Raw genomic sequence first — 20,000 nt, 5'->3', positions numbered from 1 at the left:
GGGAGTGTGTCACTGTGAGGGAGAGGGAGGGAGTGTGTCACTGAAAGAGAGAAGGAGAGGGAGGGAGTGTGTCACTGAGAGAGAGGAAGAGGGAGGGAGTGTGTCACTGTGAGGGAGAGGGAGGGAGTGTGTCACTGAAAGAGAGAGGGAGAGGGAGGGAGTGTGTCACTGTGAGAGAGGGAGAAAGAGGGAGTGTGTCACTGAGAGGGAGAGGGAGGGAGTGTGTCACTGAGAGAGAGAGGGAGGGAGGGAGTGTGTCACTGAGACCTGAGCGGTACCTGGAGTGAGTGTGTCCTCTGATAGCGAGGGACAAGAAGGAGTAAGGGGTCACAGAGAGGGAGAGGGAGTGGAGTGTGTCCAGAGAGAGAGAGGGAGTGGTCTGGGAGTGTGTCAGAGTTGAGTGTGTCACTGTGAGAAGGAGGGAGAAGGAGGGAGTGTGTCACTGTGAGAGAGGGAGAGGGAGGGAGTGTGTCACAGAGAGAGGGAGTGTGTCACTGTGAGAGGGAGGGAGAGGGAGGGAGTGTGTCACTGAGAGAGGGAGTGTGTCACTGAGAGGGAGGGAGTGTGTCACAGAGAGGAAGAGGGAGGGAGTGTGTCACTGTGAGTGCATGGGTAAGAGTGTGCGTGTGAGGGAGAGTGTGTGAGTGTGTGTGTCAGTGTGTGTGTGTGTATGTGTGTGTCAGTGTGTGTGTGTGTATGTGTGTGTCAGTGTGTGTGTGTGTGTGTGCGTGTGTGAGACTGTGTCTATGGTTTCTTGTGTCTGTATATCCCAGTAACTCCTCTCTCTGTCTTTCAGGTCTGGGCCCCAGCTGCCTGGCTCCGGCCCCTGTGTGTGTCCCCTGTGTGGAGGATTCTCCGGGGGTGTCCAGCGCAGTGCCTGTGCGGGGAGAGAAGGCCCTCTCACCCCCCCAGCAGGAGTGCTGTCTATGTGAAAAGCATTTCACCAGCAGCAGCAGCCTGAACAAACACCTCCTCACACACAGCCAGCACAGACCACACTGCTGCCAGGTCTGCAGCAAGAGGTTCAAGAGACAGGACCACCTGTAAGAGAGCCCCACCCCCCCCCCCCACCCCCCCCCTGTGTGGGGGGAGTGATGACCCCTCCTCACACACAGCCAGCACAGACCACACTGCTGCCAGGTCTGCAGCAAGAGGTTCAAGAGACAGGACCCCCTGCCTCCACCCCAGCCCCCCCCCCCCTCCCCCCCCCCCCCCCCACCCCCCCCTCCCTGACACCCTGGGGGTGGCCACAGCCACACTGCTGCCACACTGACCCCTCCTCACACACAGCCAGCACAGACCACACTGCTGCCAGGTCTGCAGCAAGAGGTTCAAGAGACAGGACCACCTGTAAGAGAGCGGGGGCTGGGGGGGCGAGTGGGTGGGACGACCACACTGTTCTCCCAGTCCTCTGCAACAAGTACACTGACACCTCCTCACACACAGCCAGCACAGACCACACTGCTGCCAGGTCTGCAGCAAGAGGTTCAAGAGACAGGACCACCCTGTAAGAGAGCACACACAGCCAGCACAGACCACACTGCTTCCAGGTCTGCAGCAAGGAGGTTCAAGAGACAGGACCACCTGTAAGACTCCCCGCTCCCCCCCCCCCCCCTCACTACCCCTGACCCCTCCTCCACACAGCCCTCCAGACCACACTGCTGCCAGTGTCTGCAGCAAGAGAGGGTTCAGGACCCTTTAACATGGCCATCCGTAATGTACCCGCGCTCCTCCCGACCCCTCGTCTCCGCGTCTCTCCCCAAGTTCGACCCCTCCCTCACACACAGCCCCCAGCACAGACCCACTGCGGTCATGTCTGCAGCAGCTCTCCCAAGTAGTCGTGACGCACCCACGCTCTCTCCTCTCCTCCCCCAGCTGTCCAGCGAAATTTCCGCTCTCTGTACCCATGCGCTCTCTCCCTCTCTCCCCAGCTCTCCAGTAATTTACCCACGCTCTCTCCCTCTCTCCCCAGCTCTCCAGTAATTTACCCACGCTCTCTCCCTCTCTCCCCAGCTCTCCAGAAATTTACCCACGCTCTCTCCCTCTCTCCCCAGCTCTCCAGAAATTTACCCACGCTCTCTCCCTCTCTCCCCAGCTCTCCAGTAATTTACCCACGCTCTCTCCCTCTCTCCCCAGCTCTCCAGTAATTTACCCACGCTCTCTCCCTCTCTCCCCAGCTCTCCAGTAATTTACCCACGCTCTCTCCCTCTCTCCCCAGCTCTCCAGTAATTTACCCACGCTCTCTCCCTCTCTCCCCAGCTCTCCAGTAATTTACCCACGCTCTCTCCCTCTCTCCCCAGCTCTCCAGTAATTTACCCACGCTCTCTCCCTCTCTCCCCAGCTCTCCAGTAATTTACCCACGCTCTCTCCCTCTCTCCCCAGCTCTCCAGTAATTTACCCACGCTCTCTCCCTCTCTCCCCAGCTCTCCAGTAATTTACCCACGCTCTCTCCCTCTCTCCCCAGCTCTCCAGTAATTTACCCACGCTCTCTCCCTCTCTCCCCAGCTCTCCAGTAATTTACCCACGCTCTCTCCCTCTCTCCCCAGCTCTCCAGTAATTTACCCACGCTCTCTCCCTCTCTCCCCAGCTCTCCAGTAATTTACCCACGCTCTCTCCCTCTCTCCCCAGCTCTCCAGTAATTTACCCACGCTCTCTCCCTCTCTCCCCAGCTCTCCAGTAATTTACCCACGCTCTCTCCCTCTCTCCCCAGCTCTCCAGTAATTTACCCACGCTCTCTCCCTCTCTCCCCAGCTCTCCAGTAATTTACCCACGCTCTCTCCCTCTCTCCCCAGCTCTCCAGTAATTTACCCACGCTCTCTCCCTCTCTCCCCAGCTCTCCAGTAATTTACCCACGCTCTCTCCCTCTCTCCCCAGCTCTCCAGTAATTTACCCACGCTCTCTCCCTCTCTCCCCAGCTCTCCAGTAATTTACCCACGCTCTCTCCCTCTCTCCCCAGCTCTCCAGTAATTTACCCACGCTCTCTCCCTCTCTCCCCAGCTCTCCAGTAATTTACCCACGCTCTCTCCCTCTCTCCCCAGCTCTCCAGTAATTTACCCACGCTCTCTCCCTCTCTCCCCAGCTCTCCAGTAATTTACCCACGCTCTCTCCCTCTCTCCCCAGCTCTCCAGTAATTTACCCACGCTCTCTCCCTCTCTCCCCAGCTCTCCAGTAATTTACCCACGCTCTCTCCCTCTCTCCCCAGCTCTCCAGTAATTTACCCACGCTCTCTCCCTCTCTCCCCAGCTCTCCAGTAATTTACCCACGCTCTCTCCCTCTCTCCCCAGCTCTCCAGTAATTTACCCACGCTCTCTCCCTCTCTCCCCAGCTCTCCAGTAATTTACCCACGCTCTCTCCCTCTCTCCCCAGCTCTCCAGTAATTTACCCACGCTCTCTCCCTCTCTCCCCAGCTCTCCAGTAATTTACCCACGCTCTCTCCCTCTCTCCCCAGCTCTCCAGTAATTTACCCACGCTCTCTCCCTCTCTCCCCAGCTCTCCAGTAATTTACCCACGCTCTCTCCCTCTCTCCCCAGCTCTCCAGTAATTTACCCACGCTCTCTCCCTCTCTCCCCAGCTCTCCAGTAATTTACCCACGCTCTCTCCCTCTCTCCCCAGCTCTCCAGTAATTTACCCACGCTCTCTCCCTCTCTCCCCAGCTCTCCAGTAATTTACCCACGCTCTCTCCCTCTCTCCCCAGCTCTCCAGTAATTTACCCACGCTCTCTCCCTCTCTCCCCAGCTCTCCAGTAATTTACCCACGCTCTCTCCCTCTCTCCCCAGCTCTCCAGTAATTTACCCACGCTCTCTCCCTCTCTCCCCAGCTCTCCAGTAATTTACCCACGCTGTCTCCCTCTCTCCGTAGCTCTCCAGTAATTTACCCACGCTCTCTCCCTCTCTCCTTAGCTCTCCAGTAATTTACCCACGCTCTCTCCCCAGCTCTCCAGTAATTTACCCACGCTCTCTCCCTCTCTCCCCAGCTCTCCAGTAATTTACCCACGCTCTCTCCCTCTCTCCCCAGCTCTCCAGTAATTTACCCACGCTCTCTCCCCAGCTCTCCAGTAATTTACCCACGCTCTCTCCCTCTCTCCCCAGCTCTCCAGTAATTTACCCACGCTCTCTCCTTCTCTCCTTAGCTCTCCAGTAATTTACCCATGCTCTCTCCCCAGCTCTCCAGTAATTTACCCACGCTCTGTCCCTCTCTCCCCAGCTCTGTTCACTTGCAGACTCACCATCGTACGAAGCCCTTCCTGTGCCCCCAGCCGGGCTGCACCAGGAGCTACTCTGACGTGCGCTTCCTGCTGCGGCACTGCAGCATCCAGCATGGCGGGGCGGGGGGGCTGAACCTGCAGTCCCGGACCACTGAAACCAGCAACCCTAACTGGCCAGCTCCCCAGCCTCCCAGTCCGAACCAGCACTGCGGCAAATTCACCAGCCAGTCTGTGCCAGCAGTGGGGCAAGGGTACGAGATGCCTGAGTTCCCCAATCCGCCGAACCAGTATGAGAGCGCGACTGCTCCCAGTACTGCAGTGTCTTCCACCTCATTCTCCTTTGGGATTAGTTTCCCTGACCCTCTCCCCCTTCCACCCATGCGCACTACCCTTCTTTCTTCTAGCTCTGTCCAGTCACCAGGACTGGAGCCCCTGCCCGTATTCCCTTCCCTCTCCCCAGCTCATAGCTTCCTCGACACTGGAGAGCAGGGCTGCTCGGACAGGGAGCTTGGACAGGAGCTGTCCAGCTTTCTCCCGGAGCTTGTGAAGCTGCAGGAGGACTTCTTGCCCTGCTGCTCCAGTCAGGGGCCTCCGTCCCTGGCTGTGGGCCCCTCGGGGCTGGCGGGGTACCTCCAACTGACCCACAAACAAAACCAAGCCACTTCGCTTCTGCAGCAGGTGCTGGGCAACAGGAACCAGCAGGAGCAGCTCCCTGGGCCACCACAGGGGGGCGCTACCATAGCCTTACCCCCCTTCCCCATTCTCGATCCCTTCACCAATCTGGAAAGCCAGCCCGCTCCCCCTTGCCTTGCCTCCTTCAGCCCCCCTGCCCTGCCTCCTTTCCTCCAGCCCTCCCTCCCTCCTTTCTCTGCCAGTACCGCCCCTGGCCACACGAGGGCGCCCAGCCTGAAAGCAGAGGTGAGGAGGAGGGAGAGGAACAGTAAGCCTCAGCCCTACTCCGTCCCTCCTTCCCTGTCCCTATCTTTCCCCGGTAAAGCCTCCTCTGCCCCCCCCCGGAGACAGCGTCTGCGCCCCCTGGACCCTGCATGCCTGGTCTCCCCGAGTCAGGTTGCCATGGCGTCCTTCAGCACTGACAGAATCCCAGCTACCGACAGCACCAGCAACAGCACCTCCTGCCTCTCTGTACAGGTACTGCACGTGAGTCACTGTGTGCTGGGGAGCGGTTGTAATGGCAGAGAGAGATGGTGGTTAGTTTTCTTTTTGCTTTTTAGTAACACAGTTTTCCTTTTTAAAAAGTTTGCACCCTGATCAGTCCTATTTCTTAATATGCTTTCCAGACCTCTCTGTGCTTTACAATGCTTCCCTATGCTTTACCAGACCTCTCTGTGCTTTACAATGCTTCCCTGTACTTTACCAGACCTCTCTGTGCTTTACAATGCTTCCCTATGCTTTACCAGACCTCTCTGTGCTTTACAATGCTTCCCTGTGCTTTACCAGACCTCTCTGTGCTTTACAATGCTTCCCTATGCTTTACCAGACCTCTCTGTGCTTTACAATGCTTCCCTATGCTTTACCAGACCTCTCTGTGCTTTACAATGCTTCCCTATGCTTTACCAGACCTCTCTGCTTTACAATGCTTCCCTATGCTTTACCAGACCTCTCTGTGCTTTACAATGCTTCCCTATGCTTTACCAGACCTCTCTGTGCTTTACAATGCTTCCCTATGCTTTACCAGACCTCTCTGTGCTTTACAATGCTTCCCTATGCTTTACCAGACCTCTCTGTGCTTTACAATGCTTCCCTATGCTTTACCAGACCTCTCTGTGCTTTACAATGCTTCCCTATACTTTACCACACCTCTCTGTGCTTGCCTATGCTATACCATGCTTGTGCTGTATCACACTGTGCTGTGTTACTGTGGTAGGTGTGTTTAGGGGTCCCAGTGTTATTCTCTGAGGGTTCAGGCCACTCACTGTCTCTGCTGGAGCCTCACTGTTCCGTCTCTAATCCACAGGAAGAGCAGATCTTTCCCAGCACCGGGGAGCGGGCAGCTTCAGGAGAGAGGTAGGGAGAGTATGAAGCAGGGCCACACAGACATCACTGAAAACACACCAATCAAAACACAGCTGTGACTACCACTGAACACACTGAGAGAGACTTCTACTGGAAACACTTGCCATTGAATTGACACTGAAGACACTGAGAAAGACTTCTACTGGAAACACTTGCCATTGAATTGACACTGAAGACACTGAGAGAGACTTCTACTGGAAACACTTGCCATTGAATCTATTAAGTTTCTTTCAGTGTTTCTATTGAAGCCATTGTGTTGAACATTGTGTGTGTTTCTCCTGCAGGGGGTGTGTAAGTGCAGCGTTGGGGGGCGGTGAGGAGAAGGGGAGCTGGGCTGGGGTGAGCGAGGCTCCCTGTGTGAAGACTATGGCAGTCCCTCCTGGAGCAGCGCTGCCTAACCAGGTAACACCCCCCCTCTCCAGCCCCTAGAGAGAGCTGACACCCACACTGCCCTCCACCTCATCAGCCAAGGCTTCAAAAACACCTTCTCACAGATACCCTAGGAGGCTCTCATGCACTCACTGTCTCTCCATGTCTCCCAGGGCTGCGATGGCGAGGGGGACAGGGCTGGACAGTGGTGTCCCTCGCTGGACCAGCTGGTGCACTCCCCTCTGGTGATGCCGGTGTCGGTGCCGGTGGATCTGGGTCAGCAGGACCGAGCTGGACCGGGTCAGTGTGAGCACAGCTTGACCACAGCACAGCAGCTAGCGTGCAGGGTGAGCCAGCTCTGAGAAGCACACTCACACTGAGACAAGTATAGCATGTGTAGAGACAGGACATTGTTATCTCCTCACTCTCTTCCTCCCTCTCCCTGCTCCCTCTCTCCACTCTCCCTGCCCTCCTCCCCTTCCCCCTCTCCCTCCTCTTTCCTCTCCCTCCTCTCTCCCTTTCCTCTCCTTCCCCCTCCACTCTCCCTCCCCTCTCCTCCCTCCACTCTCCCCCCACTCTCCTTCCCCTTTCTCTCTCCCCCTCCTCTCTCCTCCCCCCCTCCACTCTCCCACCACTCTCCTTCCCCTTTCCTCTGCCTCCTCCCCATCTGCACTCTCCCTCCTCTCTCCTCCTCCCCCTCCCTCCCTGCTCTCCGTCTCCACTCTCCCTCCCCTCTCTTTCCTCTCCTTTCTCTTCTTTCAGGTGTGCAGACCCAAAGGCACCAGCAAGTCTAAGAAGAAGTTGGAGTTTGTGAAGACCCTCTTCACGCCCCCTCTTGTTGGGACCCGGGGTGGGCTGTACCCCTCACAGCTGCACTCGCCAGTCTACCTCACCAGCCATCTGCTGAACCCCGGGGGGCAGTCTCCCGTCTCCTACACCCCCCCGCCCATGCTTAGCCCCCTCCGCCCGGGCACAGGACTCTATTTTAGCACCGTGCATCAGGCCCCACCCAGCCTGTCAGCCACCGGCACCTACACTGCCAAGCTAGGTAAGGAAATGAGCCTCATTACTGAAACCACAAGAGAAACGAGAAGAGACCGAGTCCAGCAGAGCAGCGTTCGGGCTCCAGTGCCTTCATCAGTGTTACTGAAACTAAACTGAGTCAAGCAGAGCAGCGTTTGGGCTCTAGTGCCTTCATCAGTGTTACTGAAACTAAACTGAGTCAAGCAGAGCAGCGTTTGGGCTCTAGTGCCTTCATCAGTGTTACTGAAACTAAACTGAGTCAAGCAGAGCAGCGTTCGGGCTCCAGTGCCTTCATCAGTGTTATTGGAAGTCCCCTCAGTCCAGCAGTCTCAGTTTGGCCAGGGTGAATGCTGTGCAGGCACTGAGGGGGCTGACTGTCTGTTCCTCTCCTCAGATGTCGTCCATGGCATTTCCCTTATGATGGATGACACCGTGGTCACCATTGAGCCGTGAGTATGGCAAAAATAAACCCAAGTTCTCTTTCCTATAGACCTCTATACAGCTCTGCAGTGTTGAGAGTGGAGTTCTTTCCTATAGACCTCTATACAGCTCTGCAGTGTTGAGAGTGGAGATCTCTTTCCTATAGACCTCTATACAGCTCTGCAGTGTTGAGAGTGGAGATCTCTTTCCTATAGACCTCTATACAGCTCTGCAGTGTTGAGAGTGGAGTTCTCTTTCCTATAGACCTCTATACAGCTCTGCAGTGTTGAGAGTGGAGATCTCTTTCCTATAGACCTCTATACAGCTCTGCAGTGTTGAGAGTGGAGTTCTCTTTCCTATAGACCTCTATACAGCTCTGCAGTGTTGAGAGTGGAGATCTCTTTCCTATAGACCTCTATACAGCTCTGCAGTGTTGAGAGTGGAGATCTCTTTCCTATAGGCCTCTGTACAGCTCTGCAGTGTTGAGAGTGGAGATCTCTTTCCTATAGACCTCTATACAGCTCTGCAGTGTTGAGAGTGGAGATCTCTTTCCTATAGGCCTCTGTACAGCTCTGCAGTGTTGAGAGTGGAGTTCTCTTTCCTATAGACCTCTATACAGCTCTGCAGTGTTGAGAGTGGAGCTCTCTTTCCTATAGACCTCTATACAGCTCTGCAGTGTTGAGAGTGGAGTTCTCTTTCCTATAGACCTCTATACAGCTCTGCAGTGTTGAGAGTGGAGTTCTCTTTCCTATAGACCTCTATACAGCTCTGCAGTGTTGAGAGTGGAGTTCTCTTTCCTATAGATCTCTATACAGCTCTACAGTGTTGAGAGTGGAGTTCTCTTTCCTATAGACCTCTATACAGCTCTGCAGTGTTGAGAGTAGCGCTCTATGTTTCCTCCCAGATGCATTAATATTGGGCCCCGGTTCCAGGCTGTGATCCCCCCTCTCCGAGAAGAGGCGTTGGCCCAGAGTGAGGAGCACAGAGCCAGCCTTGTGTGGGAGCCCTGGGGAGACCTGGCTGAGAACAGAGACACACAGAGCAGGGGTGAGGGAGAGACCTGGCTGAGAACAGAGACACACAGAGCAGGGTTGAGGGAGAGACCTGGCTGAGAACAGAGACACACAGAGCAGGGTTGAGGGAGAGACCTGGCTGAGAACAGAGACACACAGAGCAGGGGTGAGGGAGAGACCTGGCTGAGAACAGAGACAGACAGAGCAGGGGTGAGGGGGAGACCTGGCTGAGAACAGAGACACACAGAGCAGGGGTGAGGGGGAGACCTGGCTGAGAACAGAGACACACAGAGCAGGGGTGAGGGGGAGACCTGGCTGAGAACAGAGACACACAGAGCAGGGGTGAGGGGGAGACCTGGCTGAGAACAGAGACACACAGAGCAGGGGTGAGGGGGAGACCTGGCTGAGAACAGAGACGCACAGAGCAGGGGTGAGGGGGAGACCTGGCTGAGAACAGATCCACACAGAGCAGGGGTGAGGGAGAGACCTGGCTGAGAACAGAGACACACAGAGCAGGGGTGAGGGGGAGACCTGGCTGAGAACAGAGACGCACAGAGCAGGGGTGAGGGAGAGACCTGGCTGAGAACAGAGACACACAGAGCAGGGGTGAGGGGGAGACCTGGCTGAGAATAGAGACGCACAGAGCAGGGGTGAGGGAGAGACCTGGCTGAGAACAGAGACACACAGAGCAGGGGTGAGGGGGAGAGTGGTTAGAGAAGGAAAGCAAGTGCGTGCTGGGCTGCAGTGTGGAAGGCAGTTTGAATGGCCAATGAAAGCCTGTATACTGTGCTCGCTCACTCACTCTCCGAGGTGTCTGTCTGTCTTCTCTCGCAGTGGAGGAGCTGCTGAGTGTGGGGTGTTCCAGCGCGCTGCCAGGAGGGGGCGCTAACACAGAGTTGGCACTGCACTGCCTGCATGAAGCAGAAGGCGACGTGTTGGTGAGAACAATATGATGAATCAAATAATAATATTAATATTAAGAGTAATATCAAGAAGCATTAGGCATGCCTTTCAGAAGTACTGATGGGCAGGTATGCAGTAAAGCCCTTCGTTAACGTCCTGGTTTCGAAACGAGAAAATATGTCCTTCCCTCACCTTTGCAATCGAGTGCCCATCGATGGCCAGTCCCTGCCACACTTCAGTTGTAAAGGTGAGGGAAGGACAGCAATAATAATAATAATAATAATAGTAAAGGTCATCTAATCTGTGTTCCTGGTGGCTGTCTTGTCTCCCTCCAGTCTGCCCTGAAGACTCTCCTGTTCACAGGACCCCAGCGCCCCCCAGAGCACCCCTTGCGGAACTACCACTACGCAGGTACTCCTCCCGAACCCCAACACTACCCGAAACCGAGTCTCACGCTGCTGGACTCATTCATTTTGTGTAGACGTTTCTGTGTAGTGTTCCTAAATATTCTCCAATTGTGGGTGATGTAATACTCAGCCCCCCTCCCCTCTCCACCAGGCTCAGATCTCTGGACTCCCCACGAGAGGACTCTGTTTCAGAAGGCTCTGTCTAAGCATGGCAAAGACTTCCATTGCATTCAGAGAGAGGTAGGAGCCAGCAGCACAGCACTGCCTAACAAACCCATTGCACTGCACTAGCCTTAGAACAGCTTCCTATTCTAAAACCACAGCACAGAGACAGCTCAGTGTGTGTGTCCCGTGTCTCCCAGCTCCAGTGTAAGACAGTGGCTCAGTGTGTGTGTCCCGTGTCTCCCAGCTCCAGTGTAAGACAGTGGCTCAGTGTGTGTGTCCCGTGTCTCCCAGCTCCAGTGTAAGACAGTGGCTCAGTGTGTGTGTCCCGTGTCTCCCAGCTCCAGTGTAAGACAGTGGCTCAGTGTGTGTGTCCCGTGTCTCCCAGCTCCAGTGTAAGACAGTGGCTCAGTGTGTGTGTCCCGTGTCTCCCAGCTCCAGTGTAAGACAGTGGCTCAGTGTGTGTGTCCCGTGTCTCCCAGCTCCAGTGTAAGACAGTGGCTCAGTGTGTGTGTCCCGTGTCTCCCAGCTCCAGTGTAAGACAGTGGCTCAGTGTGTGTGTCCCGTGTCTCCCAGCTCCAGTGTAAGACAGTGGCTCAGTGTGTGTGTCCCGTGTCTCCCAGCTCCAGTGTAAGACAGTGGCTCAGTGTGTGTGTCCCGTGTCTCCCAGCTCCAGTGTAAGACAGTGGCTCAGTGTGTGTGTCCCGTGTCTCCCAGCTCCAGTGTAAGACAGTGGCTCAGTGTGTGTGTCCCGTGTCTCCCAGCTCCAGTGTAAGACAGTGGCTCAGTGTGTGTGTCCCGTGTCTCCCAGCTCCAGTGTAAGACAGTGGCTCAGTGTGTGTGTCCCGTGTCTCCCAGCTCCAGTGTAAGACAGTGGCTCAGTGTGTGTGTCCCGTGTCTCCCAGCTCCAGTGTAAGACAGTGGCTCAGTGTGTGTGTCCCGTGTCTCCCAGCTCCAGTGTAAGACAGTGGCTCAGTGTGTGTGTCCCGTGTCTCCCAGCTCCAGTGTAAGACAGTGGCTCAGTGTGTGTGTCCCGTGTCTCCCAGCTCCAGTGTAAGACAGTGGCTCAGTGTGTGTGTCCCGTGTCTCCCAGCTCCAGTGTAAGACAGTGGCTCAGTGTGTGTGTCCCGTGTCTCCCAGCTCCAGTGTAAGACAGTGGCTCAGTGTGTGTGTCCCGTGTCTCCCAGCTCCAGTGTAAGACAGTGGCTCAGTGTGTGTGTCCCGTGTCTCCCAGCTCCAGTGTAAGACAGTGGCTCAGTGTGTGGAGTATTACTACACCATGAAGAAGCAGAAGAAGTTCTCTCAGCTTGGCCGCGATTCAGAGGAGCAAGACTCAGGACAGGAGCCGGTCAGTCCACCTAGTTACTGTACACAGCGACCAGCAGCCTTTCAATATTAAATACAGGACCAGAGCACAGTGACCGCCTCCCTTTCAATACTAAATACAGGACCAGAGCACAGTGACCGCCTCCCTTTCAATACTAAATACAGGACCAGAGCACAGTGACCACCTCCCTTTCAATACTAAATACAGGACCAGAGCACAGTGACCGCCTCCCTTTCAATACTAAATACAGGACCAGAGCACAGTGACCGTCTCCCTTTCAATACTAAATACAGGACCAGAGCACAGTGACCGCCTCCCTTTCAATATTAAATACAGGACCAGAGCACAGTGACCGCCTCCCTTTCAATATTAAATACAGGACCAGAGCACAGTGACCGCCTCCCTTTCAATATTAAATACAGGACCAGAGCACAGTGACCGCCTCCCTTTCAATACTAAATACAGGACCAGAGCACAGTGACCGCCTCCCTTTCAATACTAAATACAGGACCAGAGCACAGTGACCGCCTCCCTTTCAATACTAAATACAGGACCAGAGCACAGTGACCGCCTCCCTTTCAATATTAAATACAGGACCAGAGCACAGTGACCGCCTCCCTTTCAATACTAAATACAGGACCAGAGCACAGTGACCGCCTCCCTTTCAATACTAAATACAGGACCAGAGCACAGTGACCGCCTCCCTTTCAATATTAAATACAGGACCAGAGCACAGTGACCGCCTCCCTTTCAATACTAAATACAGGACCAGAGCACAGTGACCGCCTCCCTTTCAATACTAAATACAGGACCAGAGCACAGTGACCGCCTCCCTTTCAATACTAAATACAGGACCAGAGCACAGTGACCGTCTCCCTTTCAATACTAAATACAGGACCAGAGCACAGTGACCGTCTCCCTTTCAATACTAAATACAGGACCAGAGCACAGTGACCGTCTCCCTTTCAATACTAAATACAGGACCAGAGCACAGTGACCGTCTCCCTTTCAATATTAAATACAGGACCAGAGCACAGTGGCTGCCTCCCTTTCAATATGAAGAGTAGTGCAGACCTGGCTCCCCACGTTGCTCACGTGTGTGTGTGTTGTTTCAGGCTGGCCTCTCAGTGTGTAAGAGGGGAGGTCTCTCCCAGCCCCGCAGGAAGGCAGCCCTGCAGGTGCAGGAGGACCAGGCTGCCAGCAGGGGTGCTGTGGGGTTCGCTTGTAAGGAGTGTGGAAGGTGAGGGTGTTTCTTGTCCTCAGAGAGAAGCCGCTGAGTTCAATTCTAAGTTAAAAACACAGTCATACTGGGTCATGTTGTAGCTCTTTATTAAAGCATTGAGTTTTCAGCTACTTATATGTGTGTGTGTGTGTGTGCTGTACATGGTGCTCTGTGTGTGTGTGTGTGTGTGTGTGCTGTACATGGTGCTCTGTGTGTGTGCTGTACATGGTGTGTGTGTGTGTGTGTGTGTGTGTGTGTGTGTGTGCTGTACATGGTGCTCTGTGTGTGCGTGTGTGTGTTACAGACGGCTCCTGTATTAAGCAGACCCTCTGTGTGTGTGTGTGTTACAGACGGCTCCTGTATTAAACAGACCCTCTGTGTGTGTGTGTGTTACAGACGGCTCCTGTATTAAACAGACCCTCTGTGTGTGTGTGTGTTACAGACGGCCCCTGTATTAAGCAGACCCTCTGTGTGTGTGTGTGTTACAGACGGCTCCTGTATTAAACAGACCCTCTGTGTGTGTGTGTGTGTTACAGACGGCTCCTGTATTAAGCAGACCCTCTGTGTGTGTGTGTGTTACAGATGGCTCCTGTATTAAGCAGACCCTCTGTGTGTGTGTGTGTTACGGATGGCTCCTGTATTAAGCAGACCCTCTGTGTGTGTGTGTGTGTTACGGATGGCTCCTGTATTAAGCAGACCCTCTGTGTGTGTGTGTGTTACGGACGGCTCCTGTATTAAACAGACCCTCTCTGTGTGTGTGTGTGTTACAGACGGCTCCTGTATTAAACAGACCCTCTCTGTGTGTTCAGGGTGTTTCTGAAGATTAAGAGCCGGAACGCCCACATGAAGAGTCACCGCCAGCACGACTGCGGAGAGACGCCACTGCGGGGGGAGGAGCCAAGCTTCCCGGAGGAGGGGGAGGAGCTGAAGGACAAGGGGTTAAATGTGGGGGAGGAGCTGAAGGACAAGGGGGAGGGGTTAAAGGAGGAGTGGGTTGAGTTAATGGGGGAGGGGGAGGGGTTGTGTTCCAGTTTGGAGCTCATGTGGACTCCCTTCATTGTCTGAGACTCTGGACACCCCCCAGGTCATCACCATGACCCAACCCAATCACCAACCCCAACCCAGTCACCCAACCCAATCACCCAACCCCAACCCAGTCACCCAACCCAATCACCTAACCCCAACCCAGTCACCCAACCCAGTCGCCCAACCCAATCACCAACCCCAACCCAGTCGCCCAACCCAATCACCAACCCCAACCCAGTCACCCAACCCAATCACCCAACCCCAACCCAATCACCAACCCCAACCCAGTCACCCAACCCAATCACCCAACCCCAACCCAGTCACCCAACCCAGTCGCCCAACCCAATCACCCAACCCCAACCCAGTCACCCAACCCAATCACCAACCCCAACCCAGTCACCCAACCCAATCACCCAACCCCAACCCAGTCACCCAACCCGAACCCAGTCTCCCAACTCAATCACCCAACCCCAACCCAGTCACCCAACCCAGTCGCCCAACCCAATCACCAACCCCAACCCAGTCACCCAACCCAATCACCCAACCCAATCACCCAACCCCATCACCCAACACCCAACCCAATCACCCAACCCAACCCACCCAACCCCAACCCAGTCGCCCAACCCAATCACCCAACCCCAACCCAGTCACCCAACCCACCCAACCCAGTCACCCAACCCAGTCACCAACCCCAACCCAACCCAACCCAGTCACCCAACCCAATCACCAACCCCAACCCAGTCACCCAACCCAATCACCAACCCCAACCCAGTCTCCCAACCCAATCACCAACCCCAACCCAGTCACCCAACCCGAACCCAGTCTCCCAACTCAATCACCCAACCCAAACACCATTTTCTTTCAACTGCAGGAAATATTGAAAATAGCTGGGGAGTTTTGGGCACACAATGAATATATTTTCATTGAAATAATTGTTTCATTTGTTTTCCATTGCTTTATATATAGGAGGAATGGCATCTGGCTCATATGAGGTTGTCCTGCATTATTTTGCGTCTTCCATATGTCCCCATATATATATATGTATGTATATCGCTATAGCTGTAAAGACTAGAAGAGAGTTGTTTTCTCATGAACCCATTGTTGTTAACTCATTGCAATTCCCTGTTCCTGCAGCACAGCACTGCGATTAGAAATGACATTTCAGAGTGTGATGAGAAGAACCAACATTTTATTATAATTGCCGTTCTGGGAACATCCTCCCCCATTGACTTCCCATTCTAGCTTTGTGACAGTTCAGTGTGTTGATATTAAGAGTTTGAAATGACCAGGAGTGATTTTAAGATGGGTTCGTAGGGCTGGACTGATTTCACTGTGTATCATCTTTGCATGATGTTTCTAATAGAGGCGTGTTTTCTCATGAACCCATTGTTGTTAACTCATTGCAATTCCCTGTTCCTGCAGCACAGCACTGCGATTAGCTCACTGCAGGTAAAGAACTGGGAACAGCTCCCATTGACATCCCATTCAGCTTTGTGACAGTGCAGGTGTTGATATTAAGAGGCATGCTGGGTGATTGTAGTTGTAGTCAGGGCTGGACTGATTTCACTGTGTATCATCTTTGCATGATGTTTCTAATAGAGGCGTGTGTTGTGATAGGAGAGCACAGCAGCCCGGCTCACTGCAGGTAAAGAACTACAGCTCCCAGCATCCCTCACCATTGCAGGGCAGTAGGCATGCTGGGAAGTGTAGTTGTAGTCAGGGCTGTACGGATTCACTGTCTTTGATGTTTCTAATAGAGGCGTGTGTTGTGATAGGAGAGCACAGCAGCCCGGCTCACTGCAGGTAAAGAACTGCAGCTCCCAGCATCCCTCACCATTGCAGGGGAGTAGGCATACTGGGAAGTGTAGTTGTAGTCAGGGCTGTACAGATGCGCTGTCTTTGATGTTTCTAATAGAGGCGTGTGTTGTGATACGAGAGCACAGCAGCCTGGCTCACTGCAGGTAAAGAACTACAGCTCCCAGCATCCCTCACCATTGCAGGGGAGTAGGCATGCTGGGAAGTGTAGTTGTAGTCAGGGCTGTACAGATGCGCTGTCTTTGATGTTTCTAATAGAGGCGTGTGTTGTGATACGAGAGCACAGCAGCCTGGCTCACTGCTCTTTGTTAATTAACTCCTGTTTTTTTTTTTTTTAAGAGGACGTCTGTTAATTTCACAAACCTAGATCCAAAAACAGCCAAGTCCTCTTGAGCACTCTCTCGACGATGTTGTGCCTTGAATATGAGGTTTTTTTCCAACATTTTGTGCTGTTAACATGATTTTTTTGAAACCTCTTTGATTATACGGCTCCTCTTTGCTGTTCCGCGTAGCCAATCTGTATAACTTGAGCTTTGTTTTGTTCAGCGGGGTTTGAAATGTATCATTAAAAACGGTCAGAGAATCCATTGTTTGATTGTTTTTTTATTTAGCTGTTTTTTTCTCTTAAAACGAAGCTTTGCAAAAATAAAAGTGACCTTGTGCTGTCTGACACCACAGAGACCAGGTTTTGTGAGCTTCATTCAGCAAATGAAAACAGCAGCCCTTCAAACTGTGAATCAGGCTGATGCAGGCTGTCCAGAGCTCAAAGACACAAGTTTGGATTCTTTAACAGATTAATAGACTGGGCTGCAGCGTACTGAATAATAATAATAATAATAATAATAATCATCATCATAATAGTAACAACAACAACATAACACAGCCAGACCTCATCACGGTGGAGTCGCCCCCAGGGTCAGAATCAATTCCAGTTCCTTTTGTAAAATCACTTCCCGACTCCTGCGAAGGAACTCGAGTCGATATTTTAGAAACCTGATCAATTGCTGTGCTGGTTCGTTTGCAGCCGACTGACTTGGCAAACAAACAGGGTCTTGAGTTCAAACCATTGTGTTGTTTCCACCTTGTAGCTCGTGGTGACAGAATGCTGCAGGGTGCAGTTGGGATCAGCGATGTGTTGGGAATGATTACAATGGAACAGGAATTGATAAGCAGGCACGGATTCTGAACCTGGTCTCCAGAACGTTAAAGACTTTCTGGAGCCCAATCTTGTAATCTTTTATTCAGTACCTTCTGTACAGTTTCAGGGTCTGGGGATGTTGTTTGTGAATCTGCAAAAGGTAACACAAGCAAGCCTTTAAAAGTGTAGAAGGATTTGAAACACATTCTTTAGCTTCAGGCTCAGTTAAGATTAAAATCAGTAAAAATAAAAAACGAAATGTTCAGCTGAAGAGCATTTAGAAACAGTAAAATAAAGTGAAATTCAAAAAGGCAAACATTTTGGCTAGAAGTCTTTCACTAAAATAAACAGCCAGAAAAAAAATAAATAGATAAAGTTTTTAAGACGATCTTGAAGTCTGAAACAAACGAATTCCAAATCAAAAGTCCTGTCGCTTTTTACAATGAAAACTGTGTTCGATGTCGTCATTGTTATTTTTGAAACTGGAGGATTAAGCCTTCGGTTTGGTGAATGTGAAATGCGCAGTCCTGCTCTGTTCCACTAGGTGGCGAGGGCGCGTGTCACTCCCTGTCTTCGCTCAGCCAGGCCTGGCTCTCGAAGGACACCAGCGACTGATAGAGAGTCTCCCTGGCGTGGGCCTGGCCCCCCCTGCGCTCGACCGCGCCCGTGGCCCCTCCGCGGAGGCCCTCGATGAAATCGCAGTTCTGGTTCAGGAACAGGATCTGGTCCAAGTGCTCTGGGGCCACGGTGGCCCTCCTGCGCAGGGCGGGGCTCTCCTGGGCGGCGAAGGCCCTCTCGGGGGGCACGGCGGTGGAGGGGATGGCGAGGTAGCGGCGGGCCAGCCCGGCCAGCGCTGGGAAGCGGAGCTCCTTGCCGCGCCACCAGTCCAGCGGGCTGCAGCTGCGCTTGCACAAGGGCTCGGCGATGTAATTCTCCAGCTGTTGCTGGATCTCCGGCATGCGCTCTGTCGGATCCTCCCCCAGCAGGATATCGTAGACGCTCTGAGGGGGAGGGGGAGGAGGAGGAGGGGACCCCTGACTGTTACCGTGCGCCCCAACAACCACCATGCTGATCCTGCAGCCCTCGCCTTCCCCCCCAGCCTGCAAGTCGTGCCCCTCTGGGGAAACGCAAGACATCGGGGAGCTCTCTCCTCCTCCTCCTCCTGCTCCCTCAGCCTGTCCCGCCTCCTCCTCTTTCTCCTCTCCCTCCTCCCTCTGCGCTGACAGCAGCTCCTTCACCCTCCCATGCAGCCGGCTCCTGGCGTCTGGGCTCAGGAACCTCAGCTCCTTGAAACGGGGGTCCAGGAACGAGCTGAGGACCAGGGGGCTGTGCAGCATCTCCTCCTCCTCCTCCTCCTCCTCCTCCTCTCCCTCTCCAATCCTCCAACGCTTCTGCATCGCTACCCTCATCCTCCCGATGGCTGACCGGGCCGCCTGCAAGCCGCACTCCCCCAGCTGCCTGCCCAGCAGCCTGGCCACCCCGTGCAGGCAGGGCAGCAGGGCGGAGACGGGGGCGTTAGGCTCCTCGCTGAGGAAGGAGGCGGCCAGCCTGACAGTCCTGAGCGCCGGGACCAGCTCCTGAAGGAGACGCCACTGTTGATCCGCCAGATTGGGGACAGGGGGGCTGCCCCCCCCCTCCAGCACCGAGCTGACCACCCAGCGCAGCTCCAGCAAGCCGTCGCACATGGCCAGCGTGGTGACCCAGCGAGCGGGCTGGTCCAGGGGGGGGAGCCTAGCTCTGCTGCCCGCCGCTCCCGCCTCGTCTGGGTTCAGCAGAGCAGCTCTGCCGGGCTCCTGCTGGAAGTGAGTCACGATGACCCGGGCCGCTGCCAGCGCCTCCTGCACGGGATCCAGAGAGAGAGCCTCCACCACACACTCCCCCAGCCACAGCGCCGCGCAGGGCAGCCCCTGCCAGCCCGCCAGGCCCCCTGGGGACCGGAGAGACAGAGAAGGGTCCGGCCTGTCCAGGACCACCCCCAGGACAGAGCTCTCGGGCAGGCCGAATTGTGCCAGCGCCCCTCCCAGAGCGTCCCTCAGCCGCTGGGGCTCTGGAGCCGGCCGTGTCTCCAGAACACATCTAGCCAGCCGCCAATCCCGATCCACGAAGAGAATGCTGATGGTCAGGTAGCCCCTGCCGCTCCCCGTCACCCCCCAGTGATCGGTGCACAGCACTGCGGCCCCCCCCCGCCCCACGCCGGCCCGCAGGTACCCCTGCAGAAGCTGCCGCTGCACGCTATGTCTGTGCCACAGCATCCCGGAGAGGTGAGAGCGGGGCGGGGCCCGGAACGAGGGCTCCAGGCACCCCAGCAGCAGCCTGAACCCCCTCTCCTCCACCACGGAGACGGGGTGCAGGTCCCGGAACAGCATCTCCAGGATGAGCTCGGACAGCAGCCCTGCCCGCTTGCCGGAGTCCTGGGGAGGCCCCGGGGGAGGAGGGGGTAGCGGGGGGGCTGTGTTGGTCGAGGCCGTAGCTGTGTCTGGGATCCGGGCTCGTTTGTTGCTGCTGCCGACCTCCCTTTGACCTGGGCTGCGGGGGACCTGGGTCGGTGGGCTACGCGGCGCGCCTCCTCTTCCCCCGGGCCCCTATCCGACTGGACCCGACGCCCCCTTGGACCCCGTGCAGGGGGGCGCCCCCCCCCGATGTGCTGGGGGGGGCTGTCCCGGATGCTGTGTTTCCGGACCAGGTGCTCCCGCATGGTGGTGGTGCTGTTGTGGAAGGAGAGCTGCCTCTTGCACACGTTGCACTCCACGTGGCTCTCGCTCAGCTGCGTGTAATACTGCCACACTTTGGACTTGCGCCGGTCTGCCGAGACGGGGTACAGGGGTCTCCCCAGCCCTGGCACCCCCACTCTCTCCCCCTTCCTCTTCAGAGCTGAGCTGAGGCTGCTGGCAGGCACTGGGTACGTCTGAAATGACATTGCGGGGCAGTCAGGGGGTA

At 54.9% G+C, this 20,000-nt stretch overlaps 1 protein-coding gene across 1 annotated transcript in view; it reads right to left on the bottom strand.

Moving 5' to 3' along the window:
• Positions 1-17,623: 17,623 nt before the first annotated feature.
• The window catches only part of LOC121303774 (E3 SUMO-protein ligase ZBED1-like), a 3,794-nt gene continuing 1,417 nt past the window's right edge, over positions 17,624-20,000 (bottom strand). Inside the window, exons 2-3 of the mRNA XM_041234551.1 lie at positions 19,585-20,000; positions 17,624-19,474 (exon numbers count right to left, since the gene is read on the bottom strand). The exon at positions 19,585-20,000 is cut by the window's right edge and continues 1 nt beyond it. Coding sequence (XP_041090485.1) covers positions 17,624-19,474; positions 19,585-19,980 — 2,247 coding nt within the window. The 5' untranslated portion in view covers positions 19,981-20,000. The remainder of the gene's footprint in view (positions 19,475-19,584) is intronic.

The sequence above is a fragment of the Polyodon spathula genome, chromosome 35 (genome assembly GCF_017654505.1).
Source record: "Polyodon spathula isolate WHYD16114869_AA chromosome 35, ASM1765450v1, whole genome shotgun sequence".
NCBI classification, from domain to species: Eukaryota; Metazoa; Chordata; class Actinopteri; order Acipenseriformes; family Polyodontidae; genus Polyodon; species Polyodon spathula.
This window is presented reverse-complemented; position numbering and strand designations above follow the sequence as displayed.